This window comes from Oncorhynchus masou, chromosome 18 (genome assembly GCF_036934945.1).
Source record: "Oncorhynchus masou masou isolate Uvic2021 chromosome 18, UVic_Omas_1.1, whole genome shotgun sequence".
NCBI lineage: Eukaryota > Metazoa > Chordata > Actinopteri > Salmoniformes > Salmonidae > Oncorhynchus > Oncorhynchus masou.
In genome coordinates this window covers 79530032-79556405 of record NC_088229.1, presented here as the reverse complement: position 1 = coordinate 79556405, position 26374 = coordinate 79530032, and the positions used below count along the sequence as shown (strand labels likewise).

At 43.9% G+C, this 26374-nt stretch overlaps 1 protein-coding gene across 2 annotated transcripts in view; it reads left to right on the top strand.

Moving 5' to 3' along the window:
* Window positions 1–26374, top strand: part of LOC135505296 (signal-induced proliferation-associated 1-like protein 2) — a 492209-nt gene that overhangs the window by 270640 nt on the left and 195195 nt on the right. For both annotated transcript variants that reach the window (XM_064924540.1, XM_064924538.1), the window contains one exon: window positions 1458–1736. In XM_064924540.1, coding sequence (XP_064780612.1) covers window positions 1458–1736 — 279 coding nt within the window. The remainder of the gene's footprint in view (window positions 1–1457; window positions 1737–26374) is intronic.

The window sequence follows — 26374 nt, the reverse complement described above, 5'->3', positions numbered from 1 at the left end:
CACTTTTCACTGGCTGTCCATCAGGTTGTGGCAGGAGGACACATATGTGGCTGCCAAAACTGCACATTTTGGCTCTTAACCCAATAAATATTTTATTTTTTCTTCATCTTTTATAGTTTCAAATTCTTTGTATTGAATTATAATTTTGGAAAAGAAATATTCTCTTAGGTTTGAGTATTTGTCACAGTGTAATAGGAAATGCAGCTCTGTCTCTAACTCTCCCCTGGAGCAGAGTGAGCACAGCCTGTCCTCTCTGGGCAGCCAGGTTTGTCTGTGACGACTGTTCTCTATAGCCAGCCTGTGCTCACTGAGTCTGTACCTAGTCAATGTTTTCCTCAGTTTTCTATCAGTCACAGTGGTCAGATAGTCTGCCACCATGTACTGTCTGTTTAGAGACAAATAGAATTGAAGTTTACTTAGATTTTTTGTGGTGTCTTTCTAAAAGATTATATATTTTTATTTTTGTTTTGTGATGATTTAGTTGGGTCAGATTTTCTGAGTGCTGTCCTGAGGCTCTATGGGGTTGGTTTGGGTTGGTGAACTGAGCCTCAGAACCAGCTGGCTGAGTGGACTCTTTTTTCATCTCTTGACATTGTAGAGCTGTGTGATGGAATGTTTTGGGGTCACTTGTTTTTAGATGGTTGTAAAATTTGATGGCTCTTTTTTCTATTTGAATGAGTAGGGGTTATTGGCCCAATTCTGCTCTACATGTGTTATTTGGAGTTTTTCTTTGCACTTGCAATACAGTCTTGCAAAACTCTGCATGCAGTATTTCAATTAGATGTTTGTTCCATTTGGTAAATTCATTATTAGAGACTGGATCCCGTATTTCACTGCCATATAGAGCAATTGGTTCTATAACTGATTGAACATTTTTGAGACAGATTCTAATTGGAATTTTGATTTTGATGTTCCTTATAATGGCATAGAATGCTCTTCTTGCTTTGTCTCTCAGCTCATTCACAGCCATGTGAAAGTGACCTGTGTTGCTGATGTGTAGTCCTAGATATGTGTCGTTTTTGGTGTGTTCTAATAGAACTGTGTCCAAATAGAATTTATATTTGTTTATTATTTCCGGACCTTTTTTTTGGAATATCATTATATATATATATTTTTTAGGGTTAACGGTCAGAGCCCAGGTCTGACAGAACCTGTGGAGACGATCTAGGTGCTGCTGTAACCCCTCTTTAGTGGGAGACAGCAGCACCAGGTCATCTGCGTACAGCACACACTTGATTTCAATGATGTGTAGGATGATACCAGGTGCTGCCGATTCTTCTAATGTTTTTGCCAATTCATCAATGTAGATGTTAAATAGTGTTGGACTTATTGGGCAGCCTTGTTTCACTCCCCGTCCCTGAGTCTCTCTCTCTCCCTCTCTCTCTCTCACACTCTTTATCTATTTCTCTTTCTCTTTCTCTCTCTCTCTCTCTCTCTTTCTCTCTCTCTCTCTCTAGGGGATGTTCTGAGCTGTACCGTATCCCAATGGTAGAGTATAAATTGGACAGTGAGGGGACGCCATGTGAGTACAAGACCCCATTTAGACGAAACACCACGTGGCACAGGGTACCCACGTCAGGAGGTCAGCCGTCCAATCCCAACACCCGGTGCTCCCCCACCCAGAGACACCCCGACCGGGCAGGCAGAGACAGGATGGGACAGCAGGTCCTTCAGCAGGGACAGACTGCTATCCCACGATCCACCTCCTTCGATAGAAAGCTGCCAGATGGATCCAGGTAAGGAGCTGAGCACCTGGACAAACCTTACAATGTGTTTATCCTGTTCTCACACTCTTTATCTATTTCTCTTTCTCTTTCTCTCTCTCTCTCTCTGTCTCTCTCTGTTTCGCTTAACTCTCTTTCCTTCTCTCTCTCTCTCTCTCTTTCTCTCTCTCTCTCTCTGTCTCTCGCTTTCTGTCACACCCACTGTTTTACTCTCACGATCACAATTTATCTCTCTCTCTCTCACACGCACACAATCAATCTCTCACAATCTCAATCACTCTCCTTCTCTCTCCTCCCCATCTCTCAATTCAATTCAATTCAAGGGGCTTTATTGGCATGGGAAACACATGTTGACATTGCCAAACCAAGTGAGGTAGATAATATACACAAGTGAAATAAACAATCATAATTCACAGTAAACATTAAAACTTCTTAGAGCTGCAATTCCGTTAACGGGATTGATGTGACAGCAGCCAGTGAAATTCAAAACAACAGAAATCTCATAATTAAAATTCCTCAAACATACATGTATCTTATAACGTTTTAAATGTAATCTTGTTGTTAATCCCACCACAGTGTCCGATTTCATATAGGCTTTACAGTCACCACCAAGCCACAGTAAAACACAGCCATTTTTCCAGCCAAAGATAGGACTCACAAAAGGCACAAATACAGATAAAATGAATCACTAACCTTTGATGATCATCATCAGATGATACTCATAGGACTTCATGTTACACAATACATGTATGTTTTGTTTGATAAGGTTCATATTTATATTAAAAGAATCTGAGTTTACATTGGCGCAATACATTCAGTAGTACCAAAAACATCCAATGATTTTCCAGAAAGCCACATCAATTTACAGAAATACTCATCATAAATGTTGATGAAAATACAAGTGTTACACGTGGAATTATAGCTATACTTCTTCTTAATGCAACCGCTGTGTCAGATTTCAAAATAACTTTACGGAAAAGCAAACCATGAAATAATCTGAGAACGGTGCTCAGAAGACAAATACATTTATCCGCCATGTTGGAGTCAACAGAAATGAGAAATAACCTTATCAATATTCACTTACCTTTGATGAACTTCATCAGAATGCACTCCCAGGAATCCTAGTTCCACAATAAATGTTTGATTTGTTCGATAATGTCCAGTATTTACTTTTGTTAGGGCGTCAGGTACACAAATCCAAACGCTCGTGCAGGTCCAGCAGAACGTCGGATGAAAATTTTAAAAAGTAATATTACAGGTTGTAGAAACATTTCAAACTAAGTATAGAATCAATCTTTAGGATGTTTTTATCATAGATCATTAATAACATTCTAACTGGAGAATTCCATTGTCTGTAGAAAAGCCATGGAACGCAGGTCGCTATCATGTGAAATGTGCATGGCCATGACCTGGCTCTCTGCCAGACCACTGACTCAAAGAGCTCACATCCTGCCCCACATCACAGTAGAAGCCTCATTCAAGTTTCTAAAGACGGTTGACATCTAGTGGAAGCCTTAGGAAGTGCAACATAACCGATATCCCACTGTGTATTCAATAGGGGCTGGGTTGAAAATCGACCAACCTCAGATTTCCCACTTCCTGTTTGGATTTCTTCTCAGAATTTTGCCTGCTAAATTAGTTATGTTATACTCACAGACATCATTCAAACAGTTTTAGAAACTTCAGAGTGTTTTCTATCCAATACTAGTAATATATGCATGTATTAGCAACTGGGACTGAGGAGCAGGCCATTTACTCTGGGCACCTCTGTGCACCATTCATCCAAGCTACTCAATACTGCCCCTGCAGCCATAAGAAGTTTAAACATACAGAATTTTCAAAAGAATAAAGACATTACAAATGTCATATTATGTATATATACAGGGTTGTAACGATGTACAAATGGTTAAAGTACAAAAGGGAAAATAAATAAACATAAATATGAGTTGTATTTACAATGGTGTTTGTTCTTCACTGGTTTACCTTTTCTTGTGGCAACAGGTCACAAATCTTGCTGCGGTGATGGCACATTGTGATATTTCACCCAGTAGATATTGGAGTTTAGCAAAATTGGATTTGTTTTCAAATTCTTTGTGGATCTGTGTAATCTGAGGGAAATATGTGTCTCTAATATAGTCATACATTGAGCAGGAGGTTAGGAAGTGCAGCTCAGTTTCCACCTCAATTTGTGGGCAGTGTGCACATAGCCTGTCTTTTCGTGAGAGCCAGGTCTGCCTATGGCGCCCTTTCTCAATAGCAAAGCTATGCTCACTGATTCTGTACATAGTCAGAGCTTTCCTTAACTTTGGGTCAGTCACAGTGGTCAGGTATTCTGCCACTGTGTACTCTCTGCTTAGGACCAAATAGCATTCTAGTTTGCTCTGTTTTTTTTGTTAATTCTTTCCAATGTGTCAAGTAATTATCTTTTTGTTTTCTCATGATTTGGTTAGGTATAATTGATTTGGTTGGGTCTAATTGTGTTGCTGTCCGGGGCTCTGTGAATTGTGTTTGTGAACAGAGCCCCAGGACCAGCTTGGTTAGGGGACTCTTCTCCAGGTTCACCTCTCTGTAGGTGATGGCTTTGTTATGGAAGGTTTGGGAATCGCTTCCTTTTAGGTTGTTGTTGAATTTAACGGCTCTTACCTAGATTTTGATAATTAGCGGGTATCGGCCTAATTCTGCTCTGCATGCATTATTTGGTGTTCTACGTTGTACACTGAGGATATTTTTGCAGAATTCTGCATGCAGAGTCTCAATTGGTGTTTGTCCCATTTTGTGAATTCTTGGTTGGTGAGCGGACCCCAGACCTCACAAAGGGCAATGGGTTCTATAACTTATTCAATTATTTTTAGCCAGATCCTAATTGGTATGTTGATTTTTATGTTCCTTTTGATGGCATAGAATGCCCTTCTTGCCTTGTCTCTCAGATCGTTCACAGCTTTGTGGAAGTTACCTGTTGCGCTGATGTTTAGGCCAAGGTATGTATAGTTTTTTGTGGGCTCTAGGGCAACGGTGTCTAGATGGAATTTGTTTTTGTGGTCCTGGTGACTGGACCTATTTTGAAACACCATTATTTTGGTCTTACTGAGATTTATTGTCTGGGCCCAGGTCTGGCAGAATCTGTGCAGAATATCTAGGTGCTGCTGTAGGCCCTCCTTGGTTGATGACAGAAGCACCAGATCATCAGCAAACAGTAGACATTTGACTTCAGACTCTAGTAGGGTGAGGCCGGGTGCTGCAGACTTTTCTAGCATCCGCGCCAATTCGTTGATATATATGTTGAAGAAGGTGGGGCTTAAGCTGCATCCCTGTCTCACCCCACGGCCCTGTGCGAAGAAATATGTGTGTTTTTTGCCTATTTTAACCGCACACTTGTTGTTTGTGGAGATTGGAGAAGTGGTTTACCCATACATCTCCATTTTGGATAGATAATTCTTTGTGGTGTTGTTTGTTTAGTGTTTTCCAATGTTCCCAGAATTGGTCAGAGTGGATTGTTCAGTTACATTGATTTCTGACGTGTTGTATTGTTTTAGTGATTCACCATAGTGAAGGCATTCATCAAGGCGTAGACTCATGTTTTCTGGGTCTCTATGTTTGTGGTTGGACAGGTTTCTCAAATTTTTTGATTTTTATTTATTTTATTTTTATTTCACCTTTATTTAACCAGGTAGGCTAGTTGAGAACAAGTTCTCATTTACAACTGCGACCTGGCCAAGATAAAGCATAGCAGTGTGAACAGACAACACAGAGTTACACATGGAGTAAACAATTAACAAGTCAATAACACAGTAGAAAAAAAGGGGAGTCTATATACAATGTGTGCAAAAGGCATGAGGAGGTAGGCGAATAATTACAATATTGCAGATTAACACTGGATTGATAAATGATCATGTACAGGTAGAGATATTGGTGTGCAAAAGAGCAGAAAAGTAAATAAATAAAAACTGTGGGGATGAGGTAGGAGAAAATGGGTGGGCTATTTACCAATAGATTATGTACTGCTGCAGCGATCGGTTAGGTTTGATAGATTTTATAGGGAAGCTGAGAGGTCAAATATATTGTTGAGATTTTCTACTGCCAAGTTTACACCTTCACTATTACAGTGGAACGTTTTACCCAGGAATTGTCTAAAAGGGATTGAATTTGTTGTTCCAGAATAGTTTTTTGGTAGGTTTCCAAACCGCATTCCTTCCATCTATAGCATTCCTTAATGTTACTCAGTTCCTTTGGCTTTGATGCCTCTTGATTGAGTATTGCTCTGTTCAAGTAGACTGTGATTTTGCTGTGGTCTGATAGGGGTGTCAGTGGGCTACATAGGGGTGTCAGTAGTCTACCGTACTACTGCCAAGAGATGAGCTATAGGTGTACCTACCATAGGAGTCCCCTCGAAGCCTACCATTGAGTATTTACATACCCAGCGTCCGACAGAGCTGCAAGATTTGTGACCCGTTTTTGTTGGTTATGTTGTCATAGTTGTGCCTAGAGGGGCATATGGGGGAGGGAATGTAGTTGTGCCTAAGGGGGCATATGGGGGAGGGAATGTAGTTGTGCCTAGGGGGGCATATGTGGGAGGGAATGTAGATGTGCCTAGGGGGGCATATGGGGGAGGGCATGTAGTTGTGCCTAGGGGGGCATATGGGGGAGGTAGTTGTGCCTAGGGGGGCATATGTGGGAGGGAATGTAGATGTGCCTAGGGGGGCATATGGGGGAGGGCATATAGTTGTGCCTAGGGGGGCATATGTGGGAGGGAATGTAGTTGTGCCTAGGGGTCATATGTGGGAGGGAATGTAGTTGTGCCTAGGGGGGCATATGTGGGAGGGAATGTAGTTGTGCCTAGGGGGGCATATGTGGGAGGGAATGTAGTTGTGCCTAGGGGGGCATATGTGGGAGGGAATGTAGTTGTGCCTAGGGGGGCATATGTGGGAGGGAATGTAGTTGTGCCTAGGGGTCATATGGGGGAGGGAATGTAGTTGTGCCTAGGGGGGCATATGGGGGAGGGAATGTAGTTGTGCCTAGGGGGGCATATGTGGGAGGGAATGTAGTTGTGCCTAGGGGGGCATATGTGGGAGGGAATGTAGTTGTGCCTAGGGGTCATATGTGGGAGGGAATGTAGTTGTGCCTAGGGGGCATATGTGGGAGGGAATGTAGTTGTGCCTAGGGGGGCATATGGGGGAAGGCATGTAGTTGTGCCTAGGGGGGCATATGTGGGAGGGAATGTAGTTGTGCCTAGGGGGGCATATGTGGGAGGGAATGTAGTTGTGCCAGGGGGCATATGGGGGAGGGCATGTAGTTGTGCCTAGGGGGCATATGTGGGAGGGAATGTAGTTGTGCCTAGGGGGGCATATGTGGGAGGGAATGTAGTTGTGCCTAGGGGGGCATATGTGGGAGGGAATGTAGTTGTGCCTAGGGGGGCATATGGGGGAGGGCATGTAGTTGTGCCTAGGGGGGCATATGTGGGAGGGAATGTAGTTGTGCCTAGGGGGGCATATGTGGGAGGGAATGCTGTCACCTTCAGGCAGGTGTTTGTCCCCCTGAGTGCTGAGGGTGTCAGGTTCTTGTCCGGTTCTGGCATTTAGGTCGCCACAGACTAGTACATGTCTCTCTTTCTCATTGGAGTGCAGAGAGTGAGTCAGAAGCAGGAGTGGGAGAGAGAGAAAGAGAGAGAGGGAGGGAGTAGTTGAGTTGTTTTAGGTTATATTTGTCTCACTCACACGTAAAGGGGTGGTGGGATCATTGAGGGTGCAACCAGTGGGAGGGGCTGGTTTTAATGGCCAGGTTTGGAGTTTGAAAAACTTATTCAGCGGGTGAAGATTCCCACTGAGGCAGGGTATTCCGTGGAAGAATGTAGCTCAGCAGTGGGCGCTATCATTGGGTGTGATAGCATCAAATCAGCCTCAAGGACGAATAGCGCTGTCGTAATATTCTTAGATTCCATTGAAAAGGTGAATACGATAGTTGGGAGTGGAGTTGTGTTGCGGGAGACACAGATGTCGATGTTTCCTCTGAAGAAAGTTCTACTTTCTACTTTCTAACATACCACCATTTGTTGGAGATTAGGTATTGGAGTGAGAGTTATCTCATCAGGGACAACTTGTTTCTACAATATAGAAGGTTATTTTGGGATGCAAATCTCCTTTGCTGAAACATGTCGTGTCTCATAGGAGACAAGTGCACATGATTTTCATGAAGGATACTGACAAACTGAATTTAGCATTCAGTTTCAAGATTGATGGGTTTGATTATGTTCTATGCTTCTACTGAATCAATGAAATGCTTTGGGAGTGGAAGAGAGGGGCATTTGGTGCGTAATTGTTCAGAGAAGGAGCATGCAGAGCCCGGAAGTGTCACGTTCTGACCTTTATTTCCTTTGTTTTGTCATTATTTAGTATGGTCAGGGTGTGAGTTGGGGTGGGCAGTCTGTTTGTTTTTCTATTATTTTGGGATTTCTATGTTTCCGTGTCTGTGTTTTTCACCACAGGGTACTTTTTTGGTTTTTGTTTGTTCCATGTTTATTGTTTTTTATTCAGTTGTGTTCATGTTGAGTATTTCTTATTAAAAGAACCGTGGTCACTTACAATGCCGCATATTGGTCCTCCGATCCTTCTCGCCTAAAGGAAAACCTTTACATGAAGGAGCTCTAGCTCTGGTGCAGCTAAAGCACCACTGAGAAGGGATGAACAAGCTAAGGGTTCAGGGGAAGGGAGAAGGTGGGCAGATGTGGAAGAAGAAATTGGAAAGGAGAGCAATGTGGCTATGGGGGAAGATGTGGTAGAGCAGGGAAAAGAGGACGGGGTGAGACTGCGATTGAGGTCACTGAGAATGCAATGGGAGTTCAAGAGGAGAGTGAAACAATGGAAAATGAAGCAGCTGTTTTCAAAGTACCGTGGAGGAAGAGGAAGAATTTAAGGTGATGAAGGTTCTAATTCTAAGAGGAAGGTAGAGATGATTAATCAGATGAGGAAAAACAGGTTGTAGAGATGGGGATGATAGTGAGGATAAACAGGATGTAGAGATGGGGTTTTCTACTGGGGATGATAGTGAGGATAAACAGTTTGTAGAGATGGGGATGATAGTGAGGATTAACAGGATGTAGAGATGGGGTTTTCTACTGGGGATGATAGTGAGGATTAACAGGATGTAGAGATGGGGTTTTCTACTGGGGATGATAGTGAGGATTAACAGGTTGTAGAGATGGGGTTTTCTACTGGGGATGATAGTGAGGATTAACAGGTTGTAGAGATGGGGTTTTCTACTGGGGATGATAGTGAGGATTAACAGGTTGTAGAGATGGGGATGATAGTGAGGATTAACAGGTTGTAGAGATGGGGTTTTCTACTGGGGATGATAGTGAGGATTAACAGGTTGTAGAGATGGGGTTTTCTACTGGGGATGATAGTGAGGATTAACAGGTTATAGAGATGGGGTTTTCTACTGGGGATGATAGTGAGGATTAACAGGTTGTAGAGATGGGGTTTTCTACTGGGGATGATAGTGAGTATTAACAGGTTGTAGAGATGGGGTTTTCTACTGGGGATGATAGTGAGGATTAACAGGATGTAGAGATGGGGTTTTCTACTGGGGATGATAGTGAGGATTAACAGGTTGTAGAGATGGGGATGATAGTGAGGATTAACAGGTTGTAGAGATGGGGATGATAGTGAGGATTAACAGGATGTAGAGATGGGGTTTTCTACTGGGGATGATAGTGAGGATTAACAGGTTGTAGAGATGGGGTTTTCTACTGGGGATGATAGTGAGGATTAACAGGTTATAGAGATGGGGTTTTCTACTGGGGATGATAGTGAGGATAAACAGTTTGTAGAGATGGGGATGATAGTGAGGATTAACAGGTTGTAGAGATGGGGTTTTCTACTGGGGATGATAGTGAGGATTAACAGGTTGTAGAGATGGGGTTTTCTACTGGGGATGATAGTGACGATTAACAGGATGTAGAGATGGGGATGATAGTGAGGATTAACAGGTTGTAGAGATGGGGATGGTAGTGAGGATTAACAGGTTATAGAGATGGGGTTTTCTACTGGGGATGATAGTGAGGATTAACAGGATGTAGAGATGGGGTTTTCTACTGGGGATGATAGTGAGGATTAACAGGTTGTAGAGATGGGGTTTTCTACTGGGGATGATAGTGAGGATAAACAGTTTGTAGAGATGGGGATGATAGTGAGGATTAACAGGTTGTAGAGATGGGGTTTTCTACTGGGGATGATAGTGAGGATTAACAGGTTGTAGAGATGGGGTTTTCTACTGGGGATGATAGTGAGGATTAACAGGTTGTAGAGATGGGGTTTTCTACTGGGGATGATAGTGACGATTAACAGGATGTAGAGATGGGGATGATAGTGAGGATTAACAGGTTGTAGAGATGGGGATGATAGTGATGATAAACAGGTTGTAGAGATGGGGTTTTCTACTGGGGATGATAGTGAGGATTAACAGGATGTAGAGATGGGGTTTTCTACTGGGGATGATAGTGATGATAAACAGGATGTAGAGATGGGGATGATAGTGAGGATTAACAGGATGTAGAGATGGGGATGATAGTGAGGATAAACAGGTTGTAGAGATGGGGATGGTAGTGAGGATTAACAGGATGTAGAGATGGGGTTTTCTACTGGGGATGATAGTGAGGATTAACAGGTTGTAGAGATGGGGTTTTCTACTGGGGATGATAGTGAGGATTAACAGGTTATAGAGATGGGGTTTTCTACTGGGGATGATAGTGAGGATAAACAGGATGTAGAGATGGGGTTTTCTACTGGGGATGGTAGTGAGGATTAACAGGTTGTAGAGATGGGGATGATAGTGAGGATTAACAGGTTGTAGAGATGGGGTTTTCTACTGGGGATGATAGTGAGGATAAACAGGATGTAGAGATGGGGATGGTAGTGAGGATTAACAGGATGTAGAGATGGGGATGATAGTGAGGATTAACAGGATGTAGAGATGGGGATGATAGTGAGGATTAACAGGTTGTAGAGATGGGGTTTTCTACTGGGGATGATAGTGAGGATAAACAGGATGTAGAGATGGGGTTTTCTACTGGGGATGATAGTGAGGATTAACAGGTTGTAGAGATGGGGTTTTCTACTGGGGATGGTAGTGAGGATAAACAGGATGTAGAGATGGGGTTTTCTACTGGGGATGATAGTGAGGATTAACAGGTTGTAGAGATGGGGATGATAGTGAGGATTAACAGGTTGTAGAGATGGGGTTTTCTACTGGGGATGGTAGTGAGGATTAACAGGTTGTAGAGATGGGGTTTTCTACTGGGGATGGTAGTGAGGATTAACAGGTTGTAGAGATGGGGTTTTCTACTGGGGATGATAGTGAGGATAAACAGGTTGTAGAGATGGGGTTTTCTACTGGGGATGGTAGTGAGGAATAACAGGATGTAGAGATGGGGTTTTCTACTGGGGATGATAGTGAGGATTAACAGGTTATAGAGATGGGGATGATAGTGAGGATTAACATGTTGTAGAGATGGGGATGATAGTGAGGATTAACAGGTTGTAGAGATGGGGTTATCTACTGGGGATGATAGTGACGATTAACAGGTTGTAGAGATGGGGATGATTGTGAGGATTAACAGGTTGTAGAGATGGGGTTTTCTACTGGGGATGATAGTGACGATTAACAGGATGTAGAGATGGGGTTTTCTACTGGGGATGATAGTGACGATTAACAGGATGTAGAGATGGGGTTTTCTACTGGGGATGATAGTGAGGATTAACAGGTTGTAGAGATGGGGTTTTCTACTGGGGATGATAGTGACGATTAACAGGTTGTAGAGATGGGGTTTTCTACTGGGGATGATAGTGACGATTAACAGGTTGTAGAGATGGGGATGATTGTGAGGATTAACAGGTTGTAGAGATGGGGTTTTCTACTGGGGATGATAGTGACGATTAACAGGTTGTAGAGATGGGGTTTTCTACTGGGGATGGTAGTGAGGATTAACAGGTTGTAGAGATGGGGATGATAGTGAGGATAAACAGGATGTAGAGATGGGGTTTTCTACTGGGGATGGTAGTGAGGATAAACAGGATGTAGAGATGGGGTTTTCTACTGGGGATGATAGTGAGGATTAACAGGTTATAGAGATGGGGTTTTCTACTGGGGATGATAGTGAGGATAAACAGGATGTAGAGATGGGGATGATAGTGAGGATTAACAGGATGTAGAGATGGGGATGATAGTGAGGATAAACAGGATGTAGAGATGGGGATGATAGTGAGGATTAACAGGTTGTAGAGATGGGGTTTTCTACTGGGGATGATAGTGAGGATAAACAGGATGTAGAGATGGGGATGATAGTGAGGATTAACAGGATGTAGAGATGGGGATGATAGTGAGGATTAACAGGTTGTAGAGATGGGGTTTTCTACTGGGGATGATAGTGAGGATTAACAGGTTGTAGAGATGGGGTTTTCTACTGGGGATGATAGTGAGGATAAACAGGATGTAGGGATGGGGTTTTCTACTGGGGATGATAGTGAGGATTAACAGGTTGTAGAGATGGGGATGATAGTGAGGATTAACAGGATGTAGAGATGGGGTTTTCTACTGGGGATGATAGTGAGGATTAACAGGTTGTAGAGATGGGGTTTTCTACTGGGGATGATAGTGAGGATAAACAGGATGTAGAGATGGGGTTTTCTACTGGGGATGATAGTGAGGATTAACAGGTTGTAGAGATGGGGTTTTCTACTGGGGATGATAGTGAGGATTAACAGGTTGTAGAGATGGGGATGATAGTGAGGATTAACAGGATGTAGAGATGGGGTTTTCTACTGGGGATGATAGTGAGGATTAACAGGTTGTAGAGATGGGGTTTTCTACTGGGGATGATAGTGAGGATAAACAGGATGTAGAGATGGGGTTTTCTACTGGGGATGATAGTGAGGATTAACAGGTTGTAGAGATGGGGTTTTCTACTGGGGATGATAGTGAGGATTAACAGGTTGTAGAGATGGGGATGATAGTGAGGATTAACAGGATGTAGAGATGGGGTTTTCTACTGGGGATGATAGTGAGGATTAACAGGTTGTAGAGATGGGGTTTTCTACTGGGGATGATAGTGAGGATAAACAGGATGTAGAGATGGGGTTTTCTACTGGGGATGATAGTGAGGATTAACAGGTTGTAGAGATGGGGTTTTCTACTGGGGATGGTAGTGAGGATTAACAGGATGTAGAGATGGGGTTTTCTACTGGGGATGATAGTGAGGATTAACAGGTTGTAGAGATGGGGTTTTCTACTGGGGATGATAGTGAGGATTAACAGGTTGTAGAGATGGGGTTTTCTACTGGGGATGATAGTGAGGATAAACAGGATGTAGAGATGGGGTTTTCTACTGGGGATGATAGTGAGGATAAACAGGTTGTAGAGATGGGGATGATAGTGAGGATTAACAGGATGTAGAGATGGGGATGGTAGTGAGGATTAACAGGATGTAGAGATGGGGATGATAGTGAGGATTAACAGGTTGTAGAGATGGGGTTTTCTACTGGGGATGATAGTGAGGATTAACAGGTTGTAGAGATGGGGTTTTCTACTGGGGATGATAGTGAGGATAAACAGGTTGTAGAGATGGGGTTTTCTACTGGGGATGATAGTGAGGATTAACAGGTTGTAGAGATGGGGTTTTCTACTGGGGATGATAGTGAGGATTAACAGGTTGTAGAGATGGGGATGATAGTGAGGATTAACAGGTTGTAGAGATGGGGTTTTCTACTGGGGATGATAGTGAGGATTAACAGGTTGTAGAGATGGGGTTTTCTACTGGGGATGATAGTGAGGATTAACAGGTTGTAGAGATGGGGATGATAGTGAGGATTAACAGGTTGTAGAGATGGGGTTTTCTACTGGGGATGATAGTGAGGATTAACAGGTTGTAGAGATGGGGTTTTCTACTGGGGATGATAGTGAGGATTAACAGGTTGTAGAGATGGGGATGATAGTGAGGATTAACAGGTTGTAGAGATGGGGTTTTCTACTGGGGATGATAGTGAGGATTAACAGGTTGTAGAGATGGGGTTTTCTACTGGGGATAATAGTGAGGATAAACAGGTTGTAGAGATGGGGTTTTCTACTGGGGATGATAGTGAGGATAAACAGGTTGTAGAGATGGGGTTTTCTACTGGGGATGATAGTGAGGATTAACAGGTTGTAGAGATGGGGTTTTCTACTGGGGATGATAGTGAAGATTAACAGGTTGTAGAGATGGTGTTTTCTACTGGGGATGATAGTGAGGATAAACAGGATGTAGAGATGGGGTTTTCTACTGGGGATGGTAGTGAGGATTAACAGGTTGTAGAGATGGGGATGATAGTGAGGATTAACAGGTTGTAGAGATGGGGATGATAGTGAGGATTAACAGGTTGTAGAGATGGGGTTTTCTACTGGGGATGATAGTGAGGATAAACAGGATGTAGAGATGGGGTTTTCTACTGGGGATGATAGTGAGGATAAACAGGTTGTAGAGATGGGGTTTTCTACTGGGGATGATAGTGAGGATTAACAGGTTGTAGAGATGGGGATGATAGTGAGGATTAATAGGTTGTAGAGATGGGGTTTTCTACTGGGGATGATAGTGAGGATTAACAGGTTGTAGAGATGGGGTTTTCTACTGGGGATGATAGTGAGGATAAACAGGATGTAGAGATGGGGTTTTCTACTGGGGATGATAGTGAGGATTAACAGGATGTAGAGATGGGGTTTTCTACTGGGGATGATAGTGAGGATAAACAGTTTGTAGAGATGGGGATGATAGTGAGGATTAACAGGTTATAGAGATGGGGTTTTCTACTGGGGATGATAGTGAGGATTAACAGGATGTAGAGATGGGGTTTTCTACTGGGGATGATAGTGAGGATTAACAGGTTGTAGAGATGGGGTTTTCTACTGGGGATGGTAGTGAGGATTAACAGGATGTAGAGATGGGGTTTTCTACTGGGGATGATAGTGAGGTGTTATGTACTTGAGTGAAGACCCAAAAGCAGTTTTAACAGAAAACAGAGTTCTTTAATGAAAAACAGGAATGGCATAAATCCTCTTCCAACGTTGACAATGGAACAAAAAGAACGTAGTATAGTGCAGGATGCACCTGCCAGGCAGACTCCGACAGGATAGGACAAGGTGGAAGCAAACGAGACGACAGCTTGCTTCTGGCATCAAAAACACAAACAAGAATCAGACACTGAAAGTAGCAGGAACAGAGAGAGAAATAGAGACCTAATCAGAGGGGAAGAGAGAACAGGTGTGAAAGAGTGAATGAGCTAGTTAGGGGAGATGTAGAACAGCTGAAGAATGAGAGACAGAGAAGGTAACCTAAAAAGACCAGCAGAGAGAGACAGAGTGAAGAGAAAGGACAGGAACAGACATAACAAGACATGACAGTACCCCCACTCACCGAGCGCCTCCTGGCGCACTCGAGGAGGAAACCTGGCGGCAACGGAGGAAATCATCGATCATCGAACGGTCCAGCACGTCCCGAGAGGGAACCCAACTCCTCTCCTCAGGACCGTACCCCTCCCAATCCACTAGGTACTGATGACCACGGCCCCGAGGGCGCATGTCCAAAATCTTACGAACCCTGTAGATGGGTGCGCCCTCGACAAGGATGGGGGGGGGAGGGACGAGCGGGGGCGCGAAGAACGGGCTTAACACAGGAGACATGGAAGACCGGGTGAACGCGACGAAGATAGCGGGAGAATAAGTCGCACTGCGACAGGATTAATGACCTGAGAAATACGGAACGGACCAATGAACCGCGGGGCCAACTTGCGAGAAGCTGTCTTAAGGGGAAGGTTCGAGTGGAGAGCCATACTCTCTGACCGCAACAATATCTAGGACTCTTGGTCCTACGCTTATTAGCGGCCCTCACAGTCTGCCCCCTATTACGGCAAAGTGCCGACCTGACCCCCTTCCAGGTGCGCTCGCAACGCTGGACAAAAGCCTGAGCGGAGGGGACGCAGGACTCGGCGAGCTGAGATGAGAACAGCGGAGGCTGGTACCCGAGGCTACTCTGAAAAGGGGATAGACCGGTAGCAGACGAGGGAAGCGAGTTGTGGGCGTACTCTGCCCAGGGGAGCTGTTCTGACCAAGACGCAGGGTTACGAAAAGAAAGACTGCGTAAAATGCGACCAACAGTCTGATTGGCCCGTTCGGCTTGACCGTTAGACTGGGGATGAAAGCCGGACGAGAGACTGACGGAAGCCCCAATCAAACGGCAAAACTCCCTCCAAAATTGAGACGTGAACTGCGGACCTCTGTCGGAAACGACGTCAGACGGAAGGCCATGAATTCGGAAAACATTCTCGATAATGAAATGAGCCGCCTTAGAGAATCTATCGACAACCGTAAGAATAACTGTCTTCCCCGCTGATGAAGGCAGTCCGGTGATAAAATCTAAAGCGATGTGAGACCACGGTCGAGAGGGAATGGGAAGCGGTCTGAGGCGGCCGGCAGGAGGAGAGTTCCCAGATTTAGTCTGCGCGCAGACCGAACAAGCGGCGACAAATCGACGCGCGTCACGTTCCCGAGTGGGCCACCAGAAACGCTGGCGAATGGAAGCGAGCGTACCCGAACGCCGGGGTGGCCGGCTAACTTGGCAGAGTGGGCCCACTGAAGAACGGCCGGACGAGAAGGAACGGGAACGAACAGAAGGTTCCTAGGACAAGCTCGCGGCGACGGAGTGTGAGCGAGTGCTTGCTTTACCTGCCTCTCAATTCCCCAGACAGTCAACCCGACAACACGCCCCTCAGGGAGAATCCCATCGGGGTCGGTGGAGACCTCAGAAGAACTGAAGAGATGAGATAAAGCATCAGGTTTGGTGTTTTTGAGCCCGGACGATAAGAAATAACAAACTCGAAACGAGCGAAAAACAGAGCCCAACGAGCCTGACGCGCATTAAGTCGTTTGGCTGAACGGATGTACTCAAGGTTCCTATGGTCAGTCCAAACGACAAAAGGAACGGTCGCCCCCTCCAACCACTGTCGCCATTCGCCTAGGGCTAAGCGGATGGCGAGCAGTTCGCGATTACCAACATCATAGTTACGTTCTGACGGCGATAAGCGATGAGAGAAAAACGCGCAAGGATGGACCTTGCCGTCAGAGAGAGAGCGCTGAGAAAGAATGGCTCCCACGCCCACCTCTGACGCGTCAACCTCAACAACAAACTGACTAGAGATGTCAGGTGTAACAAGAATAGGTGCGGATGTAAAACGATTCTTAAGAAGATCAAAAGCTCCCTGGGCGGAAACGGACCACTTAAAGCACGTCTTAACAGAAGTAAGGGATTTCACCCCGTAGTGGACAAAAATGAATGGCAAGTTATTGGCATAGGCCAAACCATGCACACATTGGCCAATACCACCCAAAGCGGCGTTGATTCATGCAAAGTTTACTGCTATTGCCATATGGGTATTGCCAGTTGTAACACTTCAAAAATCCAACAGGTGGCGATTGCACTCCACCATGGTTTTTCATATTGGTATTGGACTCCAAGTCAACATCCAAAAGCCAAATTTTGAAAAAACGAATTTTTTGAAAAAAACGTATCACCCCTTAAAAAAGTGCTTTCTGGACCGTTTTTCGAAATTCTTTCGCTTTTTTGACAATTACACATGTATAAGAACTGTATGAAAATACTTTTGTCCAATTTTATTAACATAATTTTTTTAATTTTTTTACTTGCGCATATTGCATATGTTTTGTCCATTTGCAATATGATTTCATAGGAAGTCAGAAGTCAAAAGTCAAAAATTCTTAAATTTCATAAAAAACTTCACACACCCCTAAAAAAGTGCTTTCTGGACCGTTTTTCGAATTTTTTTCGCATTTTGTGTCAGTTACACACGTATAAGAACTGTATCAACATACTTTAGTCATATTTTATTATCATAATTTTTTTTTTTTTTTACTTGCGCATATTGCATGTGTTTTGTCCATCTGCAATATGATTTCATAGGAAGTCAGAAGTCAAAAGTCAAAAATTATTAAATTTCATAAAAAACTTCACACACCCCTAAAAAAGTGCTTTCTGGACCGTTTTTCAAATTTTTTTCGAATTTTGTGTCAGTTACACACGTATAAGAACTGTATCAACATACTTTAGTCATATTTTATTATTATAATGTTTTTGTTTTTTTTTGCTTGTGCATAAGGCATATGTTTTGTGGGGGCCAAATGTCATAAGAAATTTGACATGCTCAAAAATCCTTCAGAAATGCAAAATTGACTGGCCTGATGAACTCGGGATGGCCGGGCAGTGATTGTTGTTCCTTTCAATCACTCGTGGTGTTGATTTCATCATGTCCATTTGTTTATGTTTTCTCACTTTTGCAAAGTCACTGTGCATTTGCCATATGGTTAACTGGGCATTCACCATCACCAATTTGTCATGCCATAAAAATCATGCAGGAATGCCAAATTGACTGGCCCGATGAACTCGGGATGGCTGGGCAGTGATTCTGGTACCTCTCCATCGCTCGTTTGGGTTGATTTCAGAATGTCGCTTTTGGTGATGGTACCTCACTGTTAAAACATATTGCAAATGTTCCTTACTTTTTCAAAGTCACTGAAAATTTTTGCAGGAATGCCAAATTGACTGGCCCGATGACCTCGGGATGGCTGGGCAGTGATACTGGTACCTCTCCATGGCTCGTTTGGGTTGATTTCAGAATGTCGCTTTTGGTGATGGTACCTCACTGTTAAAACATATTGCAAATGTTCCTTACTTTTTCAAAGTCACTGAAAATTTTTGCAGGAATGCCAAATTGACTGGCCCGATGAACTCGGGATGGCTTGGCAGTGATTATGGTACCTCTCCATCACTCGTTAGGGTTGATTTCAGAATGTCCATTTGGTCATGTTTTCTCACTTTTGCAAAGTCACTGTGCATTTGCCATATGGTTAACTGGGCAGTCACCATCACCAATTTGTCATGCCATAAAAATCATGCAGGAATGCCAAATTGACTGGCCCGATGACATAGGGATGGCTGGGCAGTGATTTTGGTACCTCTCCATCGCTCGTTTGGGTTGATTTCAGAATGTCGCTTTTGGTGATGGTACCTCACTGTTAAAACATATTGCAAATGTTCCTTACTTTTGCAAAGTCACTGAAAATTTGTGCAGGAATGCCAAATTGACTGGCCCGATGAAGTCGGGATGGCTTGGCAGTGATTCTGGTACCTCTCCATCACTCGTTAGGGTCGATTCCAGAATGTCCATTTGGTGATTTTTCTCACTCTTTCAAAGTCACTGTGCATTTGCCATATGGTTAACTGGGCAGTCACCATTACCAATTTGTCATGCTATAAAAATCACGCAGGAATGCCAAATTGACTGGCCCGATGACCTCGGGATGGCTGGGCAGTGATACTGGTACCTCTCCATGGCTCTTTTGGGTTGATTTCAGAATGTCGCTTTTGGTGATGGTACCTCACTGTTAAAACATATTGCAAATGTTCCTTACTTTTGCAAAGTCACTGAAAATTTTTGCAGGAATGCCAAATTGACTGGCCCGATGACCTCGGGATGGCTGGGCAGTGATACTGGTACCTCTCCATGGCTCGTTTGGGTTGATTTCAGAATGTCGCTTTTGGTGATGGTACCTCACTGTTAAAACATATTGCAAATGTTCCTTACTTTTGCAAAGTCACTGAAAATTTTTGCAGGAATGCCAAATTGACTGGCCCGATGAAGTCGGGATGGCTTGGCAGTGATTCTGGTACCTCTCCATCGCTCGTTAGGGTTGATTCCAGAATGTCCATTTGGTGATTTTTCTCACTCTTTCAAAGTCACTGTGCAGTTGCCATATGGTTAACTGGGCAGTCACCATCACCAATTTGTCATGCTATAAAAATCATGCAGGAATGCCAAATTGACTGGCCCGATGACCTCGGGATGGCTGGGCAGTGATACTGGTACCTCTCCATGGCTCGTTTGGGTTGATTTCAGAATGTCGCTTTTGGTGATGGTACCTCACTGTTAAAACATATTGCAAATGTTCCTTACTTTTGCAAAGTCACTGAAAATTTGTGCAGGAATGCCAAATTGACTGGCCCGATGAACTCGGGATGGCTTGGCAGTGATTCTGGTACCTCTCCATCACTCGTTTGGGTTGATTTCAGAATGTCCATTTGGTCATGTTTTCTCACTTTTGCAAAGTCACTGTGCATTTGCCATATGGTTAACTGGGCAGTCACCATCACCAATTTGTCATGCCATAAAAATCATGCAGGAATGCCAAATTGACTGGCCCGATGACCTCAGGATGGCTGGGCAGTGATACTGGTACCTCTCCATGGCTCGTTTGGGTTGATTTCCAAATGTCGCTTTTGGTGATGGTACCTCACTGTTAAAACATATTGCAAATGTTCCTTACTTTTGCAAAGTCACTGAAAATTTGTGCAGGAATGCCAAATTGACTGGCCCGATGAACTCGGGATGGCTTGGCAGTGATTCTGGTACCTCTCCATCACTCGTTAGGGTTGATTTCAGAATGTCCATTTGGTCATGTTTTCTCACTTTTGCAAAGTCACTGTGCATTTGCCATATGGTTAACTGGGCAGTCACCATCACCAATTTGTCATGCCATAAAAATCATGCAGGAATGCCAAATTGACTGGCCCGATGACATAGGGATGTCTGGGCAGTGATACTGGTACCTCTCCATCGCTCGTTTGGGTTGATTTCAGAATGTCGCTTTTGGTGATGGTACCTCACCACTTAAACATATTGCTAATGGACAAGAGTCACCTGCAAGTCACCGTCCATCAGTCAATTTGATATCATTCTGACACCAAACTGATACAAACTGACACCAAACCCACTTTTCCCAACTCATTTAGGAGCCAAGTATAACATACTTCAGAGCTGGCCCAAAATTCACAAGGCCTTCGGTACAAAACATTAAAAAACCATAAAACACATAGTTACTTTCTAGCTGCGGGGCCAGTTCGGACATTATGTGTAGTCCTATGTGAGGGACGAATTATGCCCGATAGGTCATTTGGTGACATTTCTAAATGGTGCTGAAAATCCACTTTTTCAATGCCTTACGGGGTCTTGAAAATCGGACCGAGATGTTGGGTTCTGTCTCTATTGTCAAATGCACCTAGTCTTGTGTCTCTGGGACATTTTTAAATGTCGCCATTTTCGTAATGGTCAAAATGAATTGAAGTCATTGCAAATGTTCGACGCTGTTTCTCGGTCCGAGAACATTCTAGAGCGCCGTAACTCACCACGCACTATCTACCTGAGGTCTAGAACAGGATTCTAAAGTTTCGGAACTCTAGGTCTGACGGTTCTTTTTTAGCTCGAACAAAGCTAACTATTGGAGGCACTGTCAGTCTCTACACACCCCAATACGTCCCTCCATCCAAGTTGTGTATCTGTGTGATTTATTTTTCCTTTGAATTTTTATGGGAAAAATGACTGATTTACAGTTCATGGGGGTTGTCTAATCACACATATGAAGTTTTGGACAGATCTGATTTTTTTAACCCTTCCAAACAGCCCCTGAGTCACCAATTATGGCACTTCCGGTTGGCACAGGAAGCTATAAATACACACATGTCTTGACTGACATAGAAACCTAGGGAATCCTGAGTTTTAAGTCTTTAAGTTGAGAATTGACTGATCTACACAGGGTTGAATAATGCAGAGGCCTTGGCACCTTTCGAGGTGATGTACATCCAAATACCTTTTGGGTCAATTTAACCACTTCCGGTTGCTCCAGGAAGCTTAGAATCGACACAGGTAGACCTCATAGTGGTCTGATGGAATGTCATAGAAGACAGGTTCATACAGCATTCATAACCCATAAAGACCCCAGGTTGTATTTAGGGGAGCAGGCAATGTATTCCTATGGGGAGAGAAGTCAATGCACACTGTTTTTTTGTAAACACCTTCTTTTAACTGTGAAAGGTTAATGCCACACAGTCAAGGTTAGGCTTGCACAGATCGGGAGGACCTTAGGAACAGTCCTGTGTTTGAATTGTCCTTCTAAACCTAACGGTTCCGCCGCTGTCACCCAAAATCCAATGACATTGTGGTGCAGGCATCATTGTGGGCCTATTTTTCTCATGGTCGCTGCGCTCAGACCGAGCGAGCTACGGTCAAGAGGGGCACCTCGTTGGACTCGGCACGGCCTTGGGATTATGTTTATGCCATTGCCTGCTCTCTGTGTCTTTAAACACCACGCTTTGTCACTCCATCCTTGCTGTGTGTGTGTGTGAGAGCTTTTCTTTGACATCTGTTGGGAAAAATGACTGATTTACAGTTCATGGGGGTTGTCTAATCACACATATGAAGTTTTGGACAGATCTGATTTTTTAACCCTTCCAAACAGCCCCTGAGTCACCAATTATGGCACTTCCGGTTGGCACAGGAAGCTATAAATACACACATGTCTTGACTGACATAGAAACCTAGGGAATCCTGAGTTTTAAGTCTTTAAGTTGAGAATTGACTGATCTACACAGGGTTGAAAAATGCAGAGGCCTCGGCACCTTTCGAGGTGAATTACATCCAAATACCTTTTGGGTCAATAACCACTTCCGGTTGCTCCAGGAAGCTTAGAATCGACACAGGTAGACCTCATAGTGGTCTGATGGAATGTCATAGAAGACAGGTTCATACAGCATTCATAACCCATAAAGACCCCAGGTTGTATTTAGGGGAGCAGGCAATGTATTCCTATGGGGAGAGAAGTCAATGCACACTGTTTTTTTGTAAACACCTTCTTTTAACTGTGAAAGGTTAATGCCACACAGTCAAGGTTAGGCTTGCACAGATCGGGAGGACCTTAGGAACAGTCCTGTGTTTGAATTGTCCTTCTAAACCTAACGGTTCCGCCGCTGTCACCCAAAATCCAATGACATTGTGGTGCAGGCATCATTGTGGGCCTATTTTTCTCATGGTCGCTGCGCTCAGACCGAGCGAGCTACGGTCAAGAGGGGCACCTCGTTGGACTCGGCACGGCCTTGGGATTATGTTTATGCCATTGCCTGCTCTCTGTGTCTTTAAACACCACGCTTTGTCACTCCATCCTTGCTGTGTGTGTGTGTGAGAGCTTTTCTTTGACATCTGTTGGGAAAAATGACTGATTTACAGTTCATGGGGGTTGTCTAATCACACATATGAAGTTTTGGACAGATCTGATTTTTTAACCCTTCCAAACAGCCCCTGAGTCACCAATTATGGCACTTCCGGTTGGCACAGGAAGCTGTAACTCAACATACATCCTCATTGGGCTATTCCATTAGAGAATCCTGAGTTTTAAGTCTTTACCATGAAAACTGACTGATTTACACAGGGTTCAATGCAATATGTCCATCAAATTGCAGGCAGTGTATGGGTATACACTTTTAGGGCGATTTGAACCACTTCCGGTTGGTCCAGGAAGCTTAGAATCGACACAGGTAGACCTTATAGTGGTCTGATGGACTGGTACCAAAGACAGGTTCATACAACATTCATAACCCATATAGACTCCAGGTTGTATTTAGTGGAGCAGCCAATATATTCCTATGGGGAGAGAAGTCAATGAACACTGTTTTTATGTAAACACCTTCTTTTGACTGTGAAGGGTTAATGTCACACGGTCAAGGATAGGCTTGGACAGATCAGGAGGACCTTAGGAACAGTCCTGTGGTTGAATTGTCTTTCTAAACCTAACGGTTCCGCCGCTGTCACCCAAAATCAAATGACGTACTGGTGAAGGCTTAATATTGGGCCTATTTTTCTCATGGTCACCGCGCTCAGACCGAGCGAGCTACGGTCAAGCGGGGCACCTCGTTGGACTCGGCACAGTCTGGACACTATGGTCATGCCATTGTTTGTGTTGATTTCAGAATGTCCATTTGGTCATGTTTTCTCACTTTTGCAAAGTCACTGTGCATTTGCCATATGGTTAACTGGGCAGTCACCATCACCAATTTGTCATGCCATAAAAATCATGCAGGAATGCCAAATTGACTGGCCCGATGACCTCGGGATGGCTGGGCAGTGATACTGGTACCTCTCCATCGCTCGTTTGGGTTGATTTCAGAATGTCGCTTTTGATGGTGCTTAAACATATTGCAAATGTTACTTACTTTTGCAAAGTCACTGAAAATTTTTGCAGGAATGCCAAATTGACTGGCCCGATGACCTCGGGATGGTTAGTGAAACATGATTTCAGAATGTCCAAATGTTTTTCACTTTTGCAAAGTCACTGTGCATTTGCCATATGGTTAAAGTCACATCAAATTTGTCATGCCATAAAAATCATGCAGGAATGCCAAATTGACTGGCCCGATGACCTCAGGATGGCTGGGCAGTGATACTGGTACCTCTCCATGGCTCGTTTGGGTTGATTTCAGAATGTCGCTTTTGGTGATGGTACCTCACAAATGTTAAAACAGGAATATTGCAACTCGGGAATGTTCCTCCATACTTTTGCAGAAAAGTCACTCTTTCAAAACTTTTTGCAGGAATGCCAAATTGACAGGAATGGACCCGATGACCTCGGGATGGCTGGGCAGTGATACTGGTACCTCTCCATGGCTCGTTTGGGTTGATTTCAGAATGTCGCTTTTGGTGATGGTACCTCACTGTTAAAACATATTGCAAATGTTCCTTACTTTTGCAAAGTCACTGAAAATTTTTGCAGGAATGCCAAATTGACTGGCCCGATGACCTCGGGATGTCTGGGCAGTGATTCTGGTACCTCTCCATCGCTCGTTAGGGTTGATTCCAGAATGTCCATTTGGTGATTTTTCTCACTCTTTCAAAGTCACTGTGCATTTGCCATATGGTTAACTGGGCAGTCACCATCACCAATTTGTCATGCTATAAAAATCATGCAGGAATGCCAAATTGACTGGCCCGATGACCTCAGGATGGCTGGGCAGTGATACTGGTACCTCTCCATGGCTCGTTTGGGTTGATTTCAGAATGTCGCTTTTGGTGATGGTACCTCACTGTTAAAACATATTGCAAATGTTCCTTACTTTTTCAAAGTCACTGAAAATTTTTGCAGGAATGCCAAATTGACTGGCCCGATGACCTCGGGATGGCTGGGCAGTGATACTGGTACCTCTCCATGGCTCGTTTGGGTTGATTTCAGAATGTCGCTTTTGGTGATGGTACCTCACTGTTAAAACATATTGCAAATGTTCCTTACTTTTGCAAAGTCACTGAAAATTTTGCAGGAATGCCAAATTGACTGGCCCGATGACCTCGGGATGGCTGGGCAGTGATACTGGTACCTCTCCATGGCTCGTTTGGGTTGATTTCAGAATGTCGCTTTTGGTGATGGTACCTCACTGTTAAAACATATTGCAAATGTTCCTTACTTTTGCAAAGTCACTGAAAATTTGTGCAGGAATGCCAAATTGACTGGCCCGATGAACTCGGGATGGCTTGGCAGTGATTCTGGTACCTCTCCATCACTCGTTAGGGTTGATTTCAGAATGTCCATTTGGTGATTTTTCTCACTCTTTCAAAGTCACTGTGCATTTGCCATATGGTTAACTGGGCAGTCACCATTACCAATTTGTCATGCTATAAAAATCATGCAGGAATGCCAAATTGACTGGCCCGATGACCTAGGGATGGCTGGGCAGTGATACTGGTACCTCTCCATGGCTCGTTTGGGTTGATTTCAGAATGTCGCTTTTGGTGATGGTACCTCACCGGTTAAACATATTGCTAATGGACAAGAGTCACCTGCAAGTCACCGTCCATCAGTCAATTTGATATCATTCTGACACCAAACTGATACAAACTGACACCAAACCCACTTTTCCCAACTCATTTAGGAGCCAAGTATAACATACTTCAGAGCTGGCCCAAAATTCACAAGGCCTTCGGTACAAAACATTAAAAAACCATAAAACACATAGTTACTTTCTAGCTGCGGGGCCAGTTCGGACATTATGTGTAGTCCTATGTGAGGCGACCCCGAATCCCAGTTTCGGCCCGATAGGTCATTTGGTGTCCGAGTAAAAGCCTAATTGGTGCTGAAAATCCACTTTTTCAATGCCTTGCTACGGGGTCCTTGAATGAGCTATCGGACCGAGATGTTGGGTTCTGTCTCTATGGGCCGAGACGGTCACAATGCACCTAGTCTTGTGTCTCTGGGACATTTTTAAATGTCGCCATTTTCGTAATGGTCAAAATGAATTGAAGTCATTGCAAATGTTCGACGCTGTTTCTCGGTCCGAGAACATTCTAGAGCGCCGTAACTCACCACGCACTATCTACCTGAGGTCTAGAACAGGATTCTAAAGTTTTGGAACTCTAGGTCTGACGGTTCTTTTTAGCTCGAACAAAGCTAACTATTGGAGGCACTGTCAGTCTCTACACACCCCAATACGTCCCTCCATCCAAGTTGTGTATCTGTGTGATTTATTTTTCCTTTGAATTTTTATGGGAAAAATGACTGATTTACAGTTCATGGGGGTTGTCTAATCACACATATGAAGTTTTGGACAGATCTGATTTTTTTAACCCTTCCAAACAGCCCCTGAGTCACCAATTATGGCACTTCCGGTTGGCACAGGAAGCTATAAATACACACATGTCTTGACTGACATAGAAACCTAGGGAATCCTGAGTTTTAAGTCTTTAAGTTGA